Source organism: Stenella coeruleoalba (genome assembly GCF_951394435.1).
Source record: "Stenella coeruleoalba genome assembly, chromosome: 16".
Classification (NCBI taxonomy): Eukaryota; Metazoa; Chordata; class Mammalia; order Artiodactyla; family Delphinidae; genus Stenella; species Stenella coeruleoalba.
The window spans coordinates 80,042,502-80,067,359 of record NC_137162.1 but is presented as its reverse complement, the minus strand read 5'-3'; the positions used below and the strand labels follow the sequence as shown (position 1 = coordinate 80,067,359).

Below are 24,858 nucleotides of genomic sequence, written 5' to 3'. Positions count from 1 at the left end.
TAAACCCTATGCTGGCAGCAGGTCCATCAGGCCATGTCTGTCCTCTAAGCAAAACCCCACTTTACTGATTTGGCTGTTTCAAATTAAGGCAGCTCCTGGTAGCCACCCAGACATGTTCCTTGAAGAAGCCCTCTCTATTTCTGACAGCATCATAAGTGACTCTTTTGCTTCTTTGTTTTGTTTTGTTTTCAATTAATTCCCCTCTGCCCTTTTACTCTGGTCACACTTGTCTACTGAAGTTACTGATGACAAACCTGGCGGAGCCCAGTACATTCCTGTGAGTCAGCAAACCGTGGTGCTACTCACATCCCCTCATTCCTGGAGGTAGAGATGACACCTCGTTTAACATGAGCTAGTTATCAACTACAGCCATCAACTGTGACCGATACGCCTGAAAATGGCGATAAGTCAATCCTTCCGTCATCTGTTCAATCACAGAGGCTGGGGAGACCTAGCAAGAGAAATTCCTGAGTTTTTTTATTTAGAAGCTCAAACACTGTCGGGGTTACCAGGCTACTACTTGACGGTGGCCTGACTCAGCCCAGGGAACTGCTAAGTCAATCAAGTACAGGTCTGTGTGTGGGTCTAGTTCTACGTGAACAAAGCAAGTTCAACAAAATTCAAGGGTTCAGTGAGCAAAATTCCAAGGTCAGCCTCTGCTACATCCCTGCCCTGGTTTTGTGGAGGGTGAAAGGGCGGTCAAGTGATGCTATTCTTGGTCCCCAGTCAGCTGAAGCTGGAACAACATAAACTTCAGGTCTTGAAATGGAGCAGGACCCTACGGTCTTTCCTCTCCCAGCCCATGTCCTCTGCCTGCCTTCTGTCTGTGGAAAAACTTAGCCAACGAATAAGTTTAATCAGAGAAGTGAGAAAATGCAGAAGCAAAGGAAAACGAGACTAAGTAATAATAGTTCAGTCATTCAGCAAAGTTAAGGGCCTTTAGTCCCTCCTCAAGGGCTAAAAATCATACTCTGAGCCATATCCTGGGAGCTGTCTTGTAGATACTGAAACTCTCACCAGGTGGAAGAAGTTAACTACAAGATGCCATGACATAAGCAGCCACAATTCCGAGAGCTGGCCTCAAAGAAATAGAAACAAACCGACCCCGGAACTGCAGACTAACTGCACCTGAAACAATCAACATGACGCTGGTCAGACCACCGACGACCAATTTCAAGATGACGGCCAGAGCTGACTGTGCTGTTTCTGCATGTAGCCCCCTCCCTCCACCTATAGAAGTTCCTGACCCCTGGTTGTCAGTGCAGGGGAGCTGGCCTTTGGACGGGCATCCACCCCCACATCCAAAATAAAGCAAACTTTCCTTTCCACCAGCCTGGCCTCTTTATTGGCTTTTGAGCAGCGAGCAGCCAGACCCCACTTTCGGTTACAGCCTGAGTGGCGTAAATTAATTTTTTCTCAATAATAATAACCAATCGTTTTTAGAAAATATACTTCTAATTCACCCCACTTCAACTTTCTTGTTCTGGGAACACTATGTACACTCCAAGGTACACACACTCCCCTTTTTTTATGGTGGTGAAACACACATAACGTAACAGGTACCGTTGCCACCATGTTTAAGGGCACAGTTCCGTGGCATGAAGTGTATTCACACCGCTGTGCCCACCCTCCCTGTAAAGGATGCCACCCGCTTACATCACATTCGCACGAGAGATATTTTACTAACCTCTCACTTCCCGTTGCTGATACTCTTTGTTTTTAAGGACGGGGTGTGAAATCCACATCCACGGGTGATGCTTGCGGAGCTGTGGGAGCAGGTAGTGGGTTACAAACCCCACAGTGCCGGCCAGCGCAAACAGCACGATGCTGAGAAACGGCTGCGACAGAAGAGGGTAAGAGTCAGTGTGCAGCCTGAAGGACGGGGAGGGGTGCCCGCAAAGAACACGGAACACTGTCCTCCCTCTCTGCTCCCCCTAAGGCATACACAGCCAAACCGGGTTCCTGCTTCAGGCCTCTGAAAATTTCTCCCATATCGCAGGAAGTTGATCTCTGTGTTGAGAACCACCGAGACGGGGTGGAGAAGAGGTTGAGACATTCTGCCCATGAGAAAACGTTTTCTTGTTTTTTGTTTTTTTTTTAAAGAAGGGATGGAGAATAACAGATTTAGCTAACAGACTTTTCCTCATTGAAAGGCAAGTGAGACAGCAACTGTCTGCAAGCACCTTCAGCCAGAAGTCCCATCTGGAGCGCTCTAATTTTGTTTCTCCAACTGAAAATTATGTTCCAATAATCTTTTTGGCTCTGTGACCTCCGTCTCACTCCTGACGGTGAGTCCTCCCTTCTCTGCTCATAGTAGTGAGTCGGGAGCCTGTCTTACTACTGCTGACTGTCCTCACGATGGATTCCACGAAATGCTCAAACAAGACAACTCCCCTGTCTTTCTGTTTTCTGGGGAAACAGAAAGGGTACGAATGCACTCTGTGATGTGGATCAAAGCTCCTCTTGGACATAACTCGTAACACATCTGGATATATCCCTTCAAGCCCTCAACTGGCCTTTTCTGTACCTCCCCTGGCTCCACCATCCCGTCAATAGTCTGGAGCTGCACAGTGGGCTTCGTTTATTACAGAGAATAAGGAGGGGGTAAGAGTGCAGAGCCACATGGATACATACCCGCAAGGACAGGAACACAGTGCTGGCGCTGACCGCAAAGGACAGAATGGCAGCCACCGAGCAGATGATGAGATCCGATTTTAAGATATCCTTCTGTAAACAGAAAACAAGGGTATAGTTTGCTCTTCTGCGCTTCTCTCAGCTATTCCTGGTGACCAGGTAAATCAGGGGACAGGATCTTGACCCTGGATAAACTACACCTGCAGCCCATCACTTACCTGATCAATTCCCAATGGCACACACTGGATGGACTGTTTGCCACCTCCCGTTTGGGGAATATCAGGGAAACTAAGGCAGAGGGTGAGGGAGAGGAAATGCGGACTGCAATGCCTCCATCCGCTAGCCAGGGAGAGAAGAAAGGTTTTCTAACCTGTGGAAGAGGCATACGTTTCTTCTCTATGAGCAGATCGGATGCAACATGCCCAGGTGTGCTAAAGGAGGTGTGCCAATCATCTCTACTTGCCTTTGGCGTGGTTCACGTTTTAACATGCGCACAGCCTGGGTATGCCGAACAGAGGCCTCTTACACGTTTACCTATTTCTTCAGCCCAGAACAGATTTTACATTTTAATTCACCAGTCAAATTGGGTAAAGGCCATTTCCAAATAATTTAAGTATATTTATATTATGTACACATATACAGAAAATGAAATGTCAGTAACTTGCTAATAATTTTCCATCATGCAAAATCGTGGTGTGAGCAGGCAGTAGGGAAACAAAGCAAAGTTAGACCAAAGGATGTTATTAATACTGCAGATATGTGAAGGAAGGCGTGTTAGCTCAAACAGGGCACAATATTGCTGACTGATAGAGCTAAAAGGAACCTTAAGGGATCATCAAATTTTTCCTCTCTTCAGAGACCAATTAGCTGCAGTACACAATTATTGAACATTTTAAGCTATCACACACTGTTATTTGAAAACTCTGAAATCATTAAATATACCAATGTATCGTACTGAAAAGGAATTATGCCTCTTAAATAACAGTTTTGAATGTTATCTACCAGAAAATCAGACAGAATATACAACTCTGTTTCCCTACAGCCTCCCTTTTTTTCTTTTCGTACAAACCGTATTTCCGTTTACCTACATTTCCTCCCTGACCTTTTTCTTTTCTTGTCTTTCTAAAATTAAAATGTGGAGTTCCTTGCAAGTCATACTGCTGGCTTTCTGACTGAATTGATATCCAAAGTGATGGAAAGAAATCAGGAAGGCAGCTTAAATGGAATAAAAACCACCTGAGCCATGTGATGAAAAATCAACAGGGCTTGGTTGGGATAATCAATAATACAGTGAAGAGATACATTCTCAACATCAATTACCAATTAGCTGCTAAAGTTGTTTTGAATTTCCAATCTCAAACGTTTACGATTCACATACAAGTATTGAATAGATGAGGAATCGTAGTGATAAACCAAATTCTAGGTTTATTCTTAGGATAGTAATCTGATTTTTGAGCAGGGAAAATCATTGGTTTTTAATTCTGAATCTATAAAATTTTTGTGATCAGAAGTGTTCTTGAAAATTTACTACTAGTAAATGGCAAAAATCTGTTCTCTCCTTTCATCCCAAATGCTTACAAAAGGCCAGACCTTTCTGGAGGAAAGTTCTGTAATCCACTGCATCTTTAGCCTGTGGAGATATGTCAATTTTTATTTCCTATTTTTCACTGACATGGTTTATGTCACTTAAAAATTGCTGAATGCTGGGCTTCCCTGGTGGCTCAGTGGTTGAGAGTCCGCCTGCCGATGCAGGGGACGCGGGTTCGTGCCCCGGTCCGGGAAGATCCCACATGCCGCGGAGCGGTTGGGCCCGTGAGCCATGGCTGCTGAGCCTGCGCGTCCGGAGCCTGTGCTCCGCAACGGGAGAGGCCACAACAGTGAGAGGACGTGTACCACAAAAAAAAAAAATTGCTGAATGCTTATCCAAAAGGGAGATACATATTTTCCAAAATATTCTAATTTAAAGTTGTGTCATCTTTAATTGACCACTCATCCCTGTTTAAAGGCAAAACAGTGGGCCACCAGGGCAAGTGTTGGGGGGAGAAAGGTTGCATTTGCACGTTTCTTAAAGCAATAGGGAGAATGACCTCAGATTATTTTTAATTTTTTTTCCAAAGTTGGACAATATACAGGAAGTTCACTGATTTTTGTCAGTGTCATCAGTATCCCTTGTAAATACAAACCTTTATACAGCCTCTATTTATTACCTTTCTGTCCATTTCTTTTCTTTGTTGTAATTGTGTTTTTTTTTTGCGGTACACGGGCCTCTCACTGTTGTGGCCTCTCCCCTTACAGAGCACAGGCTCCGGATGCGCAGGCTCAGCGGCCATGGCTCACGGGCCCAGCCGCTCCGCGGCATGTGGGATCTTCCCGGACCGGGGCACGAACCCGTGTCCCCTGCATCGGCAGGTGGACTCTCAACCACTGCGCCACCGGGGAAGCCCCCTTTGTTGTAATTTTTAAATAGCTCTATTGAGATATAATTGACATACAAAAACCCTGTGTGTGTGTGTGTGTGTGTGTGTGCGTGTGTGTGCATATAGAGAGAGAAATGGTGTACAATTTGATGACTTTTGACCTAGGTATATCCCCATGAAACCACCACCATAATTAAGATAATTAGCATATTCATCACACACACCCCAAATTTCCTCTCCTGACCTTTTCTAATCTATCTCTCTCTTCTCTCCTCACCTATCCTCAGATAAACACTGCCCTGCTCCATCACTATAATTTGTTTTCATTTCCTAGAATGTTATATAAATAGAACTGTAGACAATGTATTCTTTTCTGGTCTGGCTTCTCTCACTAGTATAATTATTCTGAGATTAATCCATGTGTTATCTGTATCAACAGTCCATTCCTTTTCGGTGCTGTATAATATTCCTCTGTGTGGATGTACCCCACACTGTGTTAAACCATTCACTCATGGATAGACATCTGAGTTGCTCCCAGTTTGGGGCTATTATAAATAAAACTGCTATGAATATTCACAGACCTGTTTCTGGACACATGCTTTTGTTTCTCTTGTGTAAATACCTGATAGTAGAATGTTTGGATCATATGGTAGGTTTAGGCTTAACATTTTAAGAAACTGCCACATGATTTTCCAAAGTTGTTGTAACCATTTTACATTCTCACTGGCAGTCTGGAGGGTTCCAATTGCTTCGTATCCTTGACAAGGTACACGCTTGGTGTAGTCAGCATTTTTTATTTTAGCCATTCCAGTGGTTGTGTGGTACAGTGGTTCTCGACCACTGCCTTCTCAACAATTGTCTCAACTGGGGACAATCTGACCTCCCAAGGGACATTTGGAAAGAGACATTTTTGTTACATTTTGCGTAGAGGAAGAGTGTTACCGGCATCTGGTGGGTAGAGGCCTGGGATGCGGCTAAACATCCTACAATGCTCAAGATAATCCCTGACAACAGAGGATTATCCGGCTCAGTGTCAATAGTGTGAGGTCAAGAAAGCTGGATATAGCAGTATCTAATTACGGTTTTAATTTGCATTTTCCAATGGCTAACAATGTCGAGCATTTTTCATGTACTTAATTTTTTAAAGGTCATTTACAATAGCATCAAAAATAGGAAATATTTAGGGATAAATAGGACAAAAAATATGCAAGACCTGTACATTGAAAGCTATGAAACATTGCTGAGAGAAACTAAAGAAATAAATGGAGAGATGTACCATGTTCTTGGATCTGAAGATTCAATATTGTTAAGGAGTCAGTTCTTACCAAATTGATTTACAGAGTCAATGCAATCCTAATCAAAATTCTAACAGGATTCTTCTGTACAAATTGGCAAGCTCATTCAAAACTTTATTTGGAAATGCAATGGACCTAGACTAAGTAAGACAACTTTGAAAAAGAAGAACAAAGTTGGAGGACATTCAATATCTGGTTTCAGAACTTGTATGTGCAAAACTACAGTAATCAGGTATTGATGGTATTGGCACAAGATATACATCAAGGTTAACTGAACAGAGTAAAGCGTCCATAAATAAACCAACATGTAAATAGCCAATTGATTTTAAACAAAGAGGTCAGGACTTCCCTGGTGGCACAGTGGTTAAGAATCCACCTACCGATGCAGGGGACACGGGTTCAATCCCCGGTCCAGGAAGATCCCACATGCCGCGGAGCAACTAAGCCTGTGCACCACAACTACTGAGCGTATGCTCTAGAGCCCAAAAGCCACAACTACTGAGCCTATGTGCCACAACTACTGAAGCCACGCGCCTAGAGTCCACGCTCCACCACAAGAGAAGCCACCACAATGAGAATCCCACACGCTGCAACGAAGAGTAGTCCCCACTTGCCACAGCTAGAGAAAGCCCGCGCAACAATGAAGACCCAACACAGCCAAAGATAAATAAATAAAATTAATTATTTAAAAAAATACAAAGAGGTCAAGGTAAAATGGCACCTTTCCCCAAAATAAGGTAGAGGATAAATCTTTTTAACGAATGGTTCTGGAGCAGTTGAATAGGCATCTACAAAAACAAAACAACAAAAAGCTCCTTTACACTTACCTCACGTCACGTACAAAAATTAACTCAACCTGCCTCATAAATCTAAGTTACACTATCGAATTTTTCAAAGAAAACATAAGAGGAAATCTTAGTGACCTTGGGTTTGGCAAAGCTTTCTTAAATAGGACACTAAAAGCTGGAATTATAAAAGAAAAAAACGTCGTAAATTGAATTTTATGAAAATTTAAAACATCTGTTCTTCAAAAGACTTTGTTATAGAATGAAAAGGCAAGGCAAAGCTTGGGAAAAAAACATTTGCAAAACATACATCCAACAAAAGACTTTTATCTATAATATATAAAGAACTTTACTGATCAATAAGAAGTCCAACAACTCTTCCCTACCCCATTCCTAGCTGCACATGGGCAAAAGTTTTGAACAGACTCACCAAAGGAGATGGCAGATGGTAATTACTGAGCTTTTTCTTCATGGTGCCAATGAATAAAAATATAGATGACTCTCTTAATATGGGTGAAAGTAACATCAGCAAAATAAAAAGGAAATGACTCCCTCTTTTCCTACGGCCACCAAAGAGCAGATATTATTTTGCTCCAAAAATTGTATTCTTGAAAATATTTTTTAAAAGGAACCTTGAAAGACACCTGGACCTCAGAGATTGTTGCTGTGTTTTCTGGGCCAGTATTTTTGCCTGTGGACGCTGAATCATAGTTCTAGCTGTAAACACAAATGTATATGGTTTTTCTGTGAATGTTTCACAAAGGTCTAATCTTAGTGTACATATAATTTTCTACCTTTTTCAACAGTAGTTTCTTTTGTAACCATTATAAATATTATTGTATAGACTTACTAACAGCATCTTACTGGCTAAATAATTTTCCATCTTGTGATACCATACACGTACATACCCATACATACACAAAACAGTGTCATAGTGGACACTCAAAGTATTAATTTAGTGAATGAAACTGAATGCAAACTTTTCCTAACTGCTAGATATTAGGATGCCTTCCATTTTTTCCCCTAATGAAGTATGCTGCAATCATTATCTTTTTGCACCTAATTCTTTTTTCATATTTTGAATTAATTCTCTAGAAAACCTATGACAGAGATTTACTATCTCATAGGTTACGAATATTTCACAATTCTTGATAAATTATGCCTTACCAGATGATTGTAATAATTTACACAAATACAATGTCTAAGAGATCTCATCTTGTCACAATTGGCAATATCATTCATTTATCCTGTGCTAATTGAGTGGAACAAAAAATGCCATCTTATTTTAACTTGCATTTCTTTATTTATAATAAGTGTAAATATACTTCATACATTTACCTACTAAATACTGTTCCTAAATAAGATGTATATATTAATATCATTTGCTTATAGAGTTTAAAAAATCAAATTGTAAAAGTAGTTGGTACAAGAAACTTAACTTTTATCAAATTCGTAACAAATATTTTTACCAAATTATTTGCATTTTATTGCCTTTTACATATAGAAATTAAAAATTTTTATGCACTCAAATCTGTGTGTGTGTGTGTGCACGCACGCACGTGTGTGTTATTTTTATCTTATAGATTCCATGGTCTGGAAAATCATTTGCTTTCTTGAATTTGAATAAATGATGTTATTTCATGCTCTTTATTGAAAATTTCTTTTACATTTTTAAAAACGCAAGCCATGCATACAGAAAAATGTATAAAATAAGTATGTACAATTTCAGAATAATTGTAAAGTGAATGCCTCAGTGACCACCTCCTGGTTGAAGGAAATCTAGCATTCCCAGCCCCCAAAAAGCCCCTTGTATGTGGTTCCCTGATCATAAATCCTTCTTTCCCCTCTTGGGGTTCCCTATCAACTATCCTGATTGATGAAAATCATTTTCTTGCTTTAAAAAAATGAATGTTTGCTACTTATGTTCGTAACTGTAAGCAGCTTAGTTTGCGTACTTCTCCCCAACAGGTGGTACCATACTGTACGTATCTGTTTGCGTCTTGCTTCCTTTGCTCAACATTGTGTGGTTAAAATTCACCATATATAGCTCTAGTACGGTCTTTTCCTTTGCTGAAGGGGACATTCTACTGTGGGTGGAATTTCCAGTGGCTTCAGTGTGGGGCTCTTGTGAACAAATGCTATGATGAGCAATCTTATATGTGTATTTTGGTACAAATGTGCAAGATTTGCTCCAGGGTAAATATGTATTTAGAAGTAGAATTGCTGGCTGTAGTGTGTATGTAGCTTCAATTTTATAATACCAGACTGCTTCCAAAACAGATATACGAATTTACACTACCACCAGCAGTGCATGAGAGTTCCCTTGTGCCACACTTTTGTCAACACTTAGTATTGTGAGAACTTTAATTTTTTGTCTGGTTGGTGTGAAATGGTAACTCGGTGTGGTTTTAGGTTGGAGTTTCCTGATTAGTAATTAGATTGCATATATAGTCATGTTTTAGCCATTTATATTTACCCACTTTTAATTGAGATATATGGCTTTCTTACTGATTTATAGGAATTTTATGGTTCATCATGACACTAGTGCTTTATCAACTATATATATTTTAAAAATTGTTCCCCATTCTGTGGCTTATTTTTTAAGTCCTTTTTCTGTATTATTTGATAAATCAAAGGTCATAATTTTAATGAGTTTGAATTTTTGTGTTATTTAAAAACTTTTTCCTACGCTGATATAAAGATAATTTCCTTCATTATGATTCTAAGTGCTTTCAGGATTTGTCCTCTCATATTTAGGTGTGTGATCCATCTGGAATTGACTTTTAAGTATAGTGTAACAGAGGAGTCCTATTATATTTTGTTACTTAGAAGAACTTCTATTTTTTTTCATTCCTTTTTTCCTTCTATACAGGGTTGGAACTTACATGCTTTGTTTCTATTCCTTTAGTAGTTATACTAGACAATTCAACATGCAGGCTTAACTTATCACAGTCTAAATTTAATCAATATTTTAATTCATCTTCTGGACATGACTAAGAACTTTCAAGTCTTGGAGTCCATTTCTCCTCCCATCCAAACTTGTATGTTATTGTACTCACATATTTCAATTCTACTTTAAATTTTTTAAGCCAACCATACACTCACTACGGTTTTATACAGTTTGTTTAGATTTATTTAGATTTATTTAGATTTACTAATGTATTTGCCACTTTCTCTTCTCTTTGTGCTTTCTTGCAAATTAGACCATCTGAGATCACTTTCTGTTGAACACTGTCCTTCAGAATTACATTCAGTGAGAATCTCTCAGCATTTTTCTAAAATATTTTTATTTTGTCCTCATTCTTGAAAGATATTTTCACTGGGCATAGAATTCTAGCTTGGCAGTTACTTGCTTTACAGAACTTCAAATCTATCAAGCTGTCTTCTGGTTTCTACTATTGCTTTTGATAACGGAGCATTGAGGCTGTCATTCATTTGCATGTAATCTGTTCCTTCTGTTTAACCAATTTAAGATGGTCTGTATCTTTGGTGTACTGCAGTTTCACTATGTTTTGTTCATTGTGGATTCTTCTTTAATTTATCCTGCTTATGATTCACCAGAATTCTTTTTGTTTGTTTGTTTGTTTGCGGTATGCGGGCCTCTCACTGCCGTGGCCTCTCCCGTCACGGAGCACAGGCTCCGGACGCGCAGGCTCAGCGGCCATGGCTCACGGGTGCAGCTGCTCTGCGGCATGTGGGATCTTCCCGGACCTGGGCACGAACCCGTGTCCCCTGCATCGGCAGGCGGACTCTCAACCACTGCGCCACCAGGGAAGCCCTCACCAGAATTCTTAAATCTCTGATCAGTGTCTTTCATCAGTTATGGTAAATAGTCAAATATTATCTCATCAAATATTCATTATATGCTTCAGTCTCTCTCCCTTTTTTCTGGAATTCTGATTAGATATATAGTATATCTTCTTACTCCATCCTTCATGCCTCTGCATCTCTGTTTCATATTTCCTAATTTTTTGTCTATCAGTGTTGCATTCTGGATACTTTCTTCTGTCTTGATCTTTCAGTTCACTGATTCTCTCTTCAGAGATATCTAATCTCCCGTGTGTGTGTGTGTGTGTGTGTGTGTGTGTGTGTGTGTGTGTGTGTGTGTTTACTTTAATTGCTTCATTTTGCTTGTTTAGGAAGGACACTCTGGTTCTCTTTCAAACATTCTGGATCATTTGATATATTTTCTGTTGTCTATACATTTTAAGGCTTTTATTTCTTTAAACACAGTAAGTAGAGTTGTTTCAAATCTACATCTGATCCTTCCAATATCTGAAGTGTTTGCAAACCTATTTCTGCTGGTTCTTTGTTTTTCTGTGTAGTTTTAAACTTTATTGAAAGCTGCTCATATCCCTTAGAAAATTGGTTTTGGGAATGCTTGGAGACCTAGGAGGAAGGAATCCTTTAGAGAGGATTCATGTTTTTGTTTTTGGTTTTCTGTCATGAGGTATTTCCAGTTGGGGGCCACTTTAAGCTACATTCATAAATTGAGGGGGTTTGTACCATCCAGATATTAGCACTCGTACTGCAAATCAATGGAAATGATTCTTTTGTTCAACCTTGGAGTGAGTTTGCTTGCATTCCCCTGGCACTGTGGAGGGTGGAATGGATTCCTTCTGGTTCATTCTTCCACTGAGAGTGGGCCCTTAGTGTCCCAGGTTGATGAGCAGATGGTCTCCCCTTGGACACCCACTTTGGCAGGCTTGGGCTTTCATTTCTCTTCCCCACAGTTGGAGGGCTGAAAACCAAGGCTCAAGGTCCCCTGGTTAGGCAGATGTGAAGGTTCCCTTTTTCACTTAAATTCTGACTTGATAATTCCTTATTATTTTGTCAGTTTTTTGTCACATTTAAGAAAGATTTTTTCATTTCATTTTATTTTATTGAACTGTAGTTGATTTACAATGTCATGTTAATCTCAGGTGTACAGCAAAGTGATTCATATATGTATATATGGGTTTTTTTTCAGATTTTTTCACTTATAGATTATTATAAAGTATTGAGTATAGTTCCCTGTGCTCTACAGTAGGTCCTTGTTTATTATCTATTTTATATATAGTAGTGTGTATGTGTTAATCCCATCCTCCTAAGAAAGACTTTTTTGTATTTTATTCAGAATTTTCAGTATTGATCAGCAGAGTTTGGTTATAATAACAATATACCAGAGATGGAAAATACCAGAGATGGAAAAGTATCATTTGATCTCTCCTTCCCTCTCTCTAACTTGGTGTCTGGGGAGGGATTAACACATGAAATTCTTTTTCACATCCCACTACTAAAGAACTACTTCAGCACCATACACTGAATAATCAATTCCTGATTGTGACATTAAATTTTCACATAATCCATTCATATAAATAATTTGTCTCTTTTCTGTGTTTTACTGACCTCACTAACCCATTCTCTAATCTTGGATGAGTCTCATATTTTTTCCTGATTACTCAATCTTTATAATGTACTTTAAACCTCAAAGTGCTAAGTTCCTCTTTCTTATTCTTCTTTTTCAGATTTTTTTAAGCTATTATTAACTGCTATACTTCTAAATGAACCTTAGAATTATTTCCCCAAGTTGTGAATATAATTCCTTCAGAACTCTCTTGAACTACAGTAAACCTATAAATTTATTAGAAAGAATTGGCATTTAAGAAATTTCAGCCTTCCCATACAAAATCAGGTCTGTTTATCACCACTTATTCAGAACTTCATTTACATTTTAATAGACTGCTGTAGCTTCCTTTATTTCTGACACTACTTGTAAAAATCATTCTATTATCAACTCATAGATTTTGTTGCTATCGTGAGTTCAACCATGTTTTTGTTATATCGTCTATGGTTATTTCTGATATGTTAGAATGCTCTTGTTTTCTATCGTGAGTTCAATCGTGTTTTCGTTATATCTTCTATGTTATTTCTGATATGTTAGAATGCTCTTGTTTTCTATCGTGAGTTCAATCGTGTTTTCGTTATATCTTCTATGTTATTTCTGATATGTTAGAATGCTCTTGTTTTCTATCGTGAGTTCAATCGTGTTTTCGTTATATCTTCTATGTTATTTCTGATATGTTAGAATGCTCTTGTTTTCTATCGTGACTTCAACCATGTTTTCGTTATATCGTCTATGTTATTTCTGATATGTTAGAATGCTCTTGTTTTCTATCATGAGTTCAATCGTGTTTTCGTTATATCTTCTATGTTATTTCTGATATGTTAGAATGCTCTTGTTTTTCTGATTTTTTTTGTCTCTGGTGGTATTTATGAATTCTCTTATTAATCACAGTCGACTTCAATAAACTTTTCTATGCATTCTTTACGTATGTAATAATGTAATCTACACGCCTTTCTCTTTCAGGACTTAACACTAGCCAGAATTTCTAAAACACTATTCAATAAAATTAATGTTTTGTTGCCTATTTTAATGATAAATCCATGCATGATTAGCTAATAACTCTATTAGCTCTTAGTACACAGAATGTTTTAAATCCACTGTGGCATTTTATATAACACTTCATGCTCCAACCCTAAAAAGAAGTTTAAGAAGCCCTGATCCAACACTACACACCCAGTAGATTTAGACAGCATGGGGGCTGGAAAAATCTATGTGATACAACCAATTGTTTAAAAGAAGCTGTCTGAATAATACAGATAAAAATTAATTTTGTTTGTTTGCCTCTAGATACAATGAAAGTAACAAACCTGAATGCGATAGTTAGCTAGTGGGAAGCAGCAGCATAGCACAGGGAGATCAGCTCGGTGCTTTGCAATGACCTAGAGGGGTGGGATAGGGAGGGTGGGAGGGAAGCTCAAGAGGGAGGGGATATGGGGACATGTGTATGCCTATGGCTGACTCACTTTGTTGTGCAACAGAAACTAACATGGTATTGTGAAGCAATTATACTCCAATAAAGATCTATTAAAAAAAAAAAACCATTGAAAGTGATGAAAATGAGTAAGGGTACAAACGGAAAGACCGTGCTAATAAGGCATATGGAAAACGACTAAGCTGGCAAACCACTAGTGGAAAGTTTATATTTTTATTAACCATTGAACTGTGGTAATAAACTTTGTGTGCATAACCTGTGTTGCTCATATAGAATAAACCCACTGACAGAGCTCTGGTTATCTCCATTTCTAGATCAATGTGCCTTAAAGCACAGTCTGTGGGTCCCCTGAACAGAATCACCTGGGTGGACAGTCTCATTAATATGCAGATCCCCAGGCCCTGCCCCAGGCCAAGTGGATCAGAATAGAAGGAAGGGCTGGAAAACAGATCAAATGAGGCTCCCTAGGGGTTTCTCATATAAACTAAAATGTAAGGGAAGAGAGACAGAGACAGGGAGAGAGAGAGACAAAGAGAGAATAAGAGAGCCAGAGAGAGACATAAAGAAACAAAATCAGAAACAAGGAGGGAAATTTCATCCCTGCACGATGACATGAAAGGTGTTACACATCAAAATGTAGAAGCTGAACCTGAGAGCCTCGTGAAAATGTTATAATGAGATGAGAAGACTTTTCAGAGAGAGGAACACACACATCATAGTAAATCACCTACAAGGTATGCGCTCGACATGGTACAAAGCATTTCAAAGTATATTAAAACCAAGTAAGGCAACACCTAACCCATCACAGCTAATCATGCTAATGAAATGTCTGCTAGGCAAATTTCTTGTCAGATTTCATTGTAATTTATACATTATTTTTACCGCAATAAATGAGAAAGCATCTTCATCATTCATGAAATCAAGGAACATCTGTGGGGATAGTTTTTTCAAATATCCATGGGAAACTCTTGGGTAGACTTCGGGCCCCCAGGACTTTCACAGAAATCCATCTGGGAATGTGAGTTTGAGCTCGTCCCTCTAAGTTTCCTGGTGTAAATATTAGAGGTCAGGTTGTTGATGCTACTTTTGGATGTCAAATGTCTTCTCTGTTATCTGCCATCTCATCAGCTCTGGAAGCTTCACCTCACACCTTGCTTTCAAGTGTATCTCAGCCTTTGTGACACAATCACACAGGGCTGAATGTCAATTATACCTCAATAAAACTAGAAGGAGAAAATTAATTCAGCAATTAACGAACCCTTATTCCTAGTGATTTGTGTTTTCATTCCCTTTGGTGACAGACAAGCCTCAGTGCTTTCGCTTGAATTGTAACCACACTCAAAGGCACAGAGGTCTGAGTATGAATTCTTTTAAATGCTGTCATGTTGCTATGAGTCTTGCATATTGTCTCGAAATGGTGGATTGCAATTTAACTCATCTAAATTCAACGGAATGTACTGGGTATCCATGAGGCACAGATACTGTGGAGACCAGGACAAATGAGACATGGCTCCTAGAGGCGCTCGCAATCAATAGCCCATTAACTGCTTTTCCTTTGATCTGTCATTCTTAAAAATTCAGAAAAAGCATGGCTGGGAGGCAAGCAGACTGCTCCAAGCTCAGTACTCGAATGGGAGATTATGTGACCAATGAGCATTACTTTTCAAACTATTAAGGTTTGGACGTTGATACCAAAGAGATATACCTGCTCCAAGCCATTTCCCTGGTGAACAGAGAAAGCATCATTCTTTCACAACCTTTTCTTTCTTTCTTTCTTCCTTCTTTTCCTCCTTCCTTTCCCTCTCCTGTGCTCCAACCAATACGGTGGCTCCTTCTGCAACATCCCAGACATAAGTCTAAAGCCCAAGCGCCCCTCCCAAGGGATTTACAGATGTCAGCCTTGAACCCAAAGACCCAGGAAAGAGTTCCCTGAGCTCAGCACGAGGCTAAGGCAAGGATGTGGAGAGGAGAGTGGTAGTGGGGTGGGCAGGGCACATCAAGAATGCAGTTTGGCTGAATGTTTAATTGACAAGCTTTTCTTCACGCCCATCCCACCTGCTGCTTGGGGCCAGCAGTGGGCGGAATTGTCTGAACAGGGCTCATTTGAATATCCAGGCAAACTGCATCAGTTGAGGACCAAGTGAGCACCTGTGGCAGGTGTGCACCGCATCCACCCTCCAGAGGCTCAGAGGGTCCACACGGGGCAGGCAGCTCATGGTCTATTCCACACCAAGTCAAGTGGTGGCCCTGCATACATTATACAACACAAATGTCTCACCACAGAATCTTTCATCTTCTTGGGGAGAGGGTCTGCAGCCAACTCTTCCAGATTTTGATGTAAAAACTTATGAAGCAATCTGCACTGAATAAAGGACCTGAAAATGGAAAAACACACACGGGTTTTAGTTTTTAAAATATGTGCCTATTGCAAGGTTTGAGGTAAACAGCTTCACCTTAGACCTCACACTCACAAATGACAAAAGCCAGCGCTCTCTCCTTTAGATAATTCGTAATAAAGAAAAAGAGGTGCGTGTTCAAGTGACCACAAAGACAACGGTTGAACTTCAAATTCCATCCTGATTACAGTAAGTCCCCTACATATGAACGAGTTCCGTTCCAAGAGGGTATTCCTAAGTCCAACAGAGTTAGCCTAGGTACCCAACTAACACAATCGGCTATCTAGGACTGTACTGTAATAGGTTTATAATAATTTTCACACAAATAATACATAAAAAACAGAAAAAAATAAAGAAAACATTTTTAATCTTACAGTACAGTCCCTTGAAAAGTACAGTAGTCCAGTACAACACCTGGCATACTGGGGCGGGTATCGAGTGAACAGGCAAGAAGAGGTCCTGACTGGGGTAGGGAGAGGAGGTGGGAGATGGCAGAGCTGAAGGATCGTCCATCAGCAACAGGAGACGGAGGGCAAGCTGCAATTTCACGCACGCCTGACGTGACTGGAAATGCGAACACACGTTTGCATCTTTAAAAGTTCACAACTTGAAGGTTCCTGTGTAGGGGACTTACTGTGAAGCTGTTGAGGACCACAGGAGGTATCGGTACCCCCGACTGCCTACTGCTAGCTAAGCTCATGGAGATCCTCTATTTCGGTCAGACCAAAATACAGAACAATATTTGATAAGAAAATTTGTGCTATCAACATTTAACCTTTCCCCATTTTCCACGCCTTTCATCTTGCTGTACCTGACGGCCTAAAATTATAATTTTTCGGCCCCCAAACAGTTATGGTTATCTTAAGTCAATATCTCCCGTTAAGTGTGGAGAAGTTACATGAGATGATTGATTGACTAACTGGATTGACTGACTGGTCCCTGAAACTACGGCATCACATGAAGGGTTTTCAGTTCCAAAGTGCATGTTTATCAAAAACTTGAGAGATAACAGATCAAGGGAAGACTGGAAAGTATATTCTCAAGGGACTAAGCGTTATTAGTAAATGCCTTTTAAAACTTTGGCACACACTTCACTTTAAATCCAGAGGGCACTGCCACACTAAGAGCAAAACACAACAGAACAAAACTTTTCCTTTCAGAGATGCCAGTCTAGTCTCCCCAGGGCAGCTGCCTGGCATAAAGGCAGTGATGCCACTTTGTGGACCCAGAGAGGGTACTTGCGAAGGTTGGTGCTTCTCGTATGACTCACCGAGGGAAAGTCAAAGACAGGGCTCGGGTGCAAGAGGCCATCTGTTCCTGGCCTTGCGAATTTCACTCCAAAAGCACCAGAGCAAGGGTTATATGTGCCCTAGAACTTGACCCCTGATTTTCATTCATTTCCGGTCGGCCTGCATTTCTCCCACCATCACCCAGGACCCAGCTGGTTTAACGGGAAAGAGTCCAAGCACCATGAGCTCTGGATGAGAGAGCAAGGCTGCAGGCCCAGGGGACGGCTGTGTGTGTGTGTGGTGTGTGTGTGGTGTGTATGTGTGTGTGTGTGTGGGGTGTGTGTGTGTGTGTGTGGTGTGTGTGGTGTGTCTGTGTGTGGTGTGTGTGTGGTGTGTGTGTCTGTGTGTGGTGTGTGTGGTGTGTGTGGTGTGTCTGTGTGTGGTGTGTCTGTGTGTGTGTGTCTCTGTGTCTGTGTGTGTGTGTGTCTGTGTGTGGTGTCTGTGTCTGTGTGTGGTGTGTGTCGGTGTGTGGTGTGTGTGTCCGCGTTACTCACAGGAGCACAGAGGGGTCGCTGCTCTGTCTGCTCAGATGGTAGGAAAGCGCAACCAAGAGGCCACAGAAGGCAGAGAACAGTGCTGGGATGTGCTGCGTGCTCCAGGGTTCCTGAGCAAAAGATCAGAGAGCCAAGTCACTCCACGCCTGGGTGCAGAAGAGCAGGATCGCATCTAGAAAACGCTTAGCAGGTGTCCCTGAGGTCCAGCCGGTGGACGCAGTGTCCTGTGATCACTCCTGCCAACGGGCATCCAAGCACCTGCTGGCTCCCCAGAAACCTAGCCTGTGAATGTGCAAGCATGGATTTTGACAAGGGATTGGCCATGGGGGGCGGGGGTACATTTGAAACAAATGGTGCACATTTATGAAAACACATTAACATCACCTTTTCTGAAATTCAGTTTAGGATTTTTATAAGATGTAGCATTAAACATGTGTTGCCTCTTTTGAATTAAATATAATAATAATCACATAAAAACTGTATTTCTTAATGTTTATTTAATGTTTATTTATTCAAAAGGTAGTAGACAGGGCTCCCCTGGTGGCGCAGTGGTTGAGAGTCCGCCTGCCAGTGCAGGGGACACGGGTTCGTGCCACGGAGCGGCTGGGCCCGTGAGCCATGGCCACTGAGCCTGCGCGTCCGGAGCCTGTGCTCCACAGTGGGAGAGGCCACAGCAGTGAGAGGCCCACGTACCACAAAAAAAATAAATCGATAAATAAATAAAATCTAAAAAATTAAATGCAAAGGCCCCCTCCCCCCCATTACCCTGGAAAGCCATGGCGCTCTATTCTCTCCTTCGGTGCCCACCAGCCTTGCAAGAGGCTCCTCACCAGCCAGTGCATCTGTCACGTGGGGCAGCCCCTCCCCCGTGGGTACAGCACCTCCTCACAGCATGGGCTTCAAGCTGGGCAGACCTGGATTTGAATTCTGGTCCTGCCAGGGATGAGCTGTGTGGCCTTGGCTAAGTTACTTAACATCTCTGAGCATCGTGTTAGTTTCCTCTTCTTTAGAAAGGGAAAATAATACATAGGCAGGGGTTGCTGCAAGGGTACTTTTCTGTATGCTGGGCCATTTTTTTAAGCTTTTGGTATGAGACGGTTCAACACAGCCCCTTCTTGGTGACTGGTACCCAGGGCTCTGAGCCAGACTGTCCTGGGCTGTTCCCTGTCCATCATCCCCACAGTCAGCTGGTCCTAATGTGTTACTGATACATCTTTCAATGCATCTCCAATTTGCCCTTCCTTTCATTGCATCGTACTGGGTCAGGCATCCACTGCCTTGTTCCGGGGCTACTGTTAATAGCTTCATAGTGGGAAGATCTTGCAATCTCCATATCCCTCCCCACTCCACCGACTCCACGATTCACCCTCCACAACACAAAAGAGTGGTCCTCTACCCATAAAAGGCAAATCAATCACAACTGCCCTTCACTCAGTATTTTTCAGTGATTCCTCATTGCCTACCGAAAAAATCTACTCCACAGGAAGCTAGCGAAGCCAATTAGGATCCAGCCCTAGTTCAACTTTTCAGCCTCCTTCTGCACATTTAGTAGAAGCACAGCAGCAAAACCATAAAGATGTGTTGCTTCCTGGCCCCCCTGCCTTCGTACACAAAGCTGCATCTGCCCAGAGAGCTCTTCCACTCTGACCCTAGTCCACTCTCCACTGCCTGGTGAACTCCTACCCATGCTTCAGTGCCCAGTATAAGAAGTCCCACCTGCCTGGTGCTGTCTCCCTCATTTCCCAGGCAGATAAAAGCTCTCCCCTTGCATCAGAACCATCGTTAAACACGTTTTCTTCAGCATTTAAGATATCTCACTCCTGTTATGGGCATGGGTAGGACTTGCCCCCTCTGGATTCCCTGCAGAGGGGCAGTTTGCATCTCTTCCCTGTACTTGGCACCAATGTTGGCACATCAACCTGTCCTTGAGAGAATAAGGTTTCAGTTTTCATGATTACACCAGTCCGTCTTCTATGACCTGTGCGGAAAAAAAATGTTTCAGCAAGAAAAGAGGGTGAAGACATTAAGTAGCTTAGAGCAAATGTGTATCAGGCAGTGAAATGTCACAGAAATGATTAGACTATTAGAGGGAAGGTATCTCATGACCTGAAAACTAATTTTTTTCATTCAAACAGCACCCCCAGTAACAGACAATTTATTCTGGAACTTGGGAATTTTATTGTTTCTTGAAAGTTCATTCATGAAACATTTATTGGCCACTTGCTATGTGTCAGGCACCAAGCAGCACACCTCGGAGGAGGACAGCACAGGTGTCTGGGGAGGGAAGAACATAAGTAACTGTAATAAAGTGTGACAGGTGATGGACGGTGAGGTGCCTGCTGCTGGGTGCTCACCAGGCAAGCAGCAGAGGCTCCAGCGAGTCCAGGGATTGGCGTTTAAGTGGAGCCCCGCACAGAAGAAACGTGGATAACGCAGTCCTTCCCCTGCAGGGGCTTCCCGAGGACCAAGCTGGGCTCTGGGGTGCCGTGGGTGGATGGAGCTGACCCCAGCCATCCTCACGTCTGTTCCTCCTCTCCCTGCCCCGGACGCCCACCTGCAGCTTCTCCCCTTTTATTTCATACTTGGCTGTTACAAAAACACAGCCAAAAAGTTTTCCGAAAGAGAAAAACCTGCTAAATGCTATTTCCTCCCACTGTTTCCTCTGCGTTTGCCTCTGCTGCATGTTTTAGACACAATTTCGTGAAGACGGAGGGCTTCCTTTCACATGCAGCCCATAAAAAAATGCAAACACTAGAAAAAAATCACTATGAGAAGGATTTAGTAACCATGACCATGGAAATAATGGTCCCTGCACGGAACAAAGGAAAAGTCAGGGGAATACGCATCGGCGGAAGTGAATTCCAGGCTCATCACTTCCTGGAATGAATGATTCTGTGGAAGGGACTTAACTTCGCATTGGCTCAGCTTCTGCTTCTGTAAAAAAGGTGACAATGACACTCTCTTGAAATATTGCTGCAATGCCTTGATGAGATTTGAAACGGCCTTGCACACTGCAAAGCAGTATGTCGATGTTCGTTTTTTATTAATTGGAAAAGAAAGAGCGCCCATGATGGATGGTCTTTGCAGAGAATAAATTAAAGCCAAACTAAATATATTTAAATAATTAAGTTTACCTACTTTGATTCACCCAATACCCCTTATCTAATTCTTCTCTCATTTATTCTCTACTTAATTAAATCCCTGCAGTACAAACGTGAAAGGGCAGCTACCCCTCCTAGTACTGAGGGACCCTCCCTCATTACCTACTAAAATAGCAGTTGGTAGAAAAGGGAAGAGAAGGTAAAAATATCTAATGGGAAACAGATATTTTCCCATTGGGGTTAGAGGAGAGGGACGTTGTCCCCCTTCTACTTCTCAGCATTTATCTCTGCTTGTGACTACAGATCTGTATGAAGATTGTGTGATTAACCCATGATCCTTCCACTGGTCAAGCCCGTTGACGGCAGGGACTCGTCTGTTTCACCCCAGTGTATTCTGAGCACCCTGTGCAGGGTCCAGGCCCTGAAAGGCCCTTAGTGAATATGTATGGAGCTGATGCTCTGGATTTGAGCACCCATCACTGCCTCACTCTATGATGCAGACCTAAGAAGGGAACCGCACGCATCATTTCATTTAGGTATCTCAGGACACAGAAGGTTGGTCTTGCCCAGTGCAGAGCAGTAGTTCAAAGCATGGGCTCTGGCTAGGACTGCCAGCTTCAATCCCAACTCTGCTGACTATTAGCACAAAGATACTACGCAAGCTTTTAAGCCTCAGTTTCCTTATCTTAGATAATACCGCTTACGGTTGGTGTAAATATTGTATGAAATATTGTGTGTAAAATACTTAGTAGCCAGTCTAAAATGCTCAATGAATGTTTGCTATGACTATATGCTTTACTAAGATACTGTCTCAGTAGATTCAGGCTGCTAGAACAAATATCATAGACATATGATATCATAAACAGCAGAAATGTACTGCTCACAGCTCTGGAGGCTGGGAAGGCCAAGATAAGGTGCCAGCAAATTTGGTGTCTGGTGAGAATCCACCTTCTGGTTCACAGCTGGCATATCTTCATATAATGGAAGGGGCGAGGGCGTTTTTCTGGCCTGTTTCAGAAGGGCACTAATACCAATCACGAGGGTGTCATCCTCATGACCCAATCACCTTCCAAAGGCCCCACCTCTTAATGCCATCATCTTTGGGGTTAGGATTTCAACATATGAATTTAGGGGAACACAAACATTCAGACCAGAGCAGATACATAAGAGGACTGAGGACTGCAACAAAATCACATTTCCTGAAAAGAATTAGAATTGACCTTTAGTAGGGTCCTTCTCTGAGAGTCCAAGAGAAAAACAATGATTTCTGTAGATCCTTTATATCCTTCTGTTTGTGTACTACAGACAGAAAATAAGAAAACAGGAAGTCTTCTACAAAATGCAAATCTGACCTTGCCAAGATATGATATTATTATGTCAAGGTGCACATTCTGAACTGACAGACCTTATTAGGGGTAGTTCTCATTTGTTATTTTAATCTGTTGCATTCCTTCTGGTGTCTGTCCTGTATTAGTAAAAGTCTACATTCATCCTTCCATACATGTGATTTCTTTGAGCATAACCAATAGCTTCAAGATAAATTGTTAGACATGAATGAACAGCACTGTGGCCGCAGGGACAGGACAGAAGGAATGAATATTTTCTTCAACAATGTAAAAGTGAGGTGACGCCAGAATGGCGTACTTCTTCTTCCAAGAAGAAGCATGGGGTGAAGGATCGCAAGGAATCCATATTCCAGGTGTGGCTTTGTGTGTTTTCTCCCTCAACCTCAGATCTTCACACAACTCTTTCTTAGAAAGAACCGGGGCTCACCTGAGCTTGGGCAGATTGTGAAAAGGCAGACCACCAGGATCCTCTTAGGCTTACTACTGGAAATCCCCTCAAGTTCCAAGTTCTTAACGTTGTTCATTTTTTCAACAGATACAGTTACATAATATATAAAATAGGAGGCAAATTTCTCAGGGAAGCAAGGATAGGAAGGACTATTTGGATAGATACATGAGTTATTTTTTCGTGTTTAGAATGCCAAAGTTTGCAAAACCATGCTATCTTCCGGAAAGATTATTTTAGATTTGGAAGAGATCTCATAACTGAGCCAACCTCACCCCTGGACCAAATTATTGGTCAAGTAAGAAGACAGGGAGAATGGCAAAGACTTACCAAAGGTGGCAAGACCGACCAAGCCCTGGTTCAGTGCACTGTATCTTACACCACCCTAAATACTTGTACAGCTCACTGTGCACAGTATGTGGACATCTCATGACTTTCCATTTAAAAGGCTTGGCGCAGTGGTTAAGAATCCGCCTGCCAATGCAGGGGACACGGGTTCAATCCCTAGTCCAGGAAGATCCCACATGATGCAGAGCAACTAAGCCTGTGCACTGCAACTACTGAGCCTGAACTCTAGAGCCTGTGAGCCACAACTACTGAACCCATGTGCCCCAACTACTAAGCCCGTGTGCTGCAACTACTGAAGCTCGTGCACCTAGAGCCCATGCTCCGCAACAAGAGAAGCCACTGCAATGAGAAGCCCGTGCACCACAATGAAGAGTAGCCCCTGCTCGCCGCAACTAGTGAAAGCCCTCACGCAGCCACGAAGACCCAACACAGCCAAAATAAATAAACAAATAATAAATTAAAAGGCTGGGGATCACTATAAATTAGAAGTTTCCAGCTTTCCAGGTTGTTTCATTCATGTATCATCCCCCATTCAATAGTGCTGGACATCTTTTCAGTTAACTGCCTGTGTTGGGGTTTGTTGTAACACATGGTAGGGTGATAGCCCAGAGGAAGAAGTCATCTGAGAGGAGCTCAGAGGAAGCTCCATGAAGGACTGAGCAAGGAGCTGGATTGTAAAAGTGATTGGGAATGAACCTGGGAAGACCATATTCCAAGCCATGCAAGGGTAAAATGCTTCGATGCTGCAGGACCCTGCATTCAAGCATGGCCTGGACATGCTTCAGGATGGGTACGGCTGGGTGCAATTCTAAAGGTACCACTGTTAAGCATCTAGATATATAGATAAAAGAATGGGAAATAGTTAAGCATGAAGAAACACTGAAAGGAAATGACCTTTATGGTTTATCAACCCATAATTTTCTGCACTGGGAAGAGAGGTGGCTGGGCGCCATCGACTCTGAAGATAAAACTAAAGGAAATAAGCTTCAACCTCAGCAAGGGACTCTGGATGTAATTTAAGGAAGAACTTCCTGACATTGATGATTCAATAAGGTACAATTAGGAAAACATTAGCATTTCCTTTTCCCAAATTATTTCAAGACACAGATATTTTCCATGGAGAGGTAAGAGACAAGCTCACCTGAGAAAGAAGGAAGGAAGAGAAACTTGATGAAAGCTTTTCTCCTTACGCTTTCATTGTGTAGGAACATATTACTATTTTAACATCTCTGCAATTTAACACACACACAACTAAATAAACTGAGAGCAAAAAGGAACTCTTCAGAATCATTTTACAGAATTAAGATTTGGGGGCGGGGAACACAGCAAGATAAAATGGCTTTGCCCCTTTTTTCCATTCCTTAATCTCCCGATCCCTCTCCAGGCTGTTCAGTCCTAAGTCACCCCACCTGCGTTCAAGCCCTAGTCCAGGAAGATCCCACAGAGCAACTAAACCCGTGTGCCACAACTGCTGAGCTTGTGCTCTAGAG

The 24,858-nt window shown here is 41.7% G+C and overlaps 1 protein-coding gene across 6 annotated transcripts in view; it reads right to left on the bottom strand.

The window, feature by feature from the left end:
- PCNX2 (pecanex 2) overlaps positions 1-24,858 on the bottom strand; it is a 281,732-nt gene that overhangs the window by 147,521 nt on the left and 109,353 nt on the right. For all 6 annotated transcript variants that reach the window (XM_079900242.1, XM_079900240.1, XM_079900241.1 and 3 more), the window contains 4 exons: positions 18,129-18,238; positions 16,228-16,324; positions 2,635-2,727; positions 1,688-1,838 (listed from right to left, as the gene is read on the bottom strand). In XM_079900242.1, coding sequence (XP_079756368.1) covers positions 1,688-1,838; positions 2,635-2,727; positions 16,228-16,324; positions 18,129-18,238 — 451 coding nt within the window. The remainder of the gene's footprint in view (positions 1-1,687; positions 1,839-2,634; positions 2,728-16,227; positions 16,325-18,128; positions 18,239-24,858) is intronic.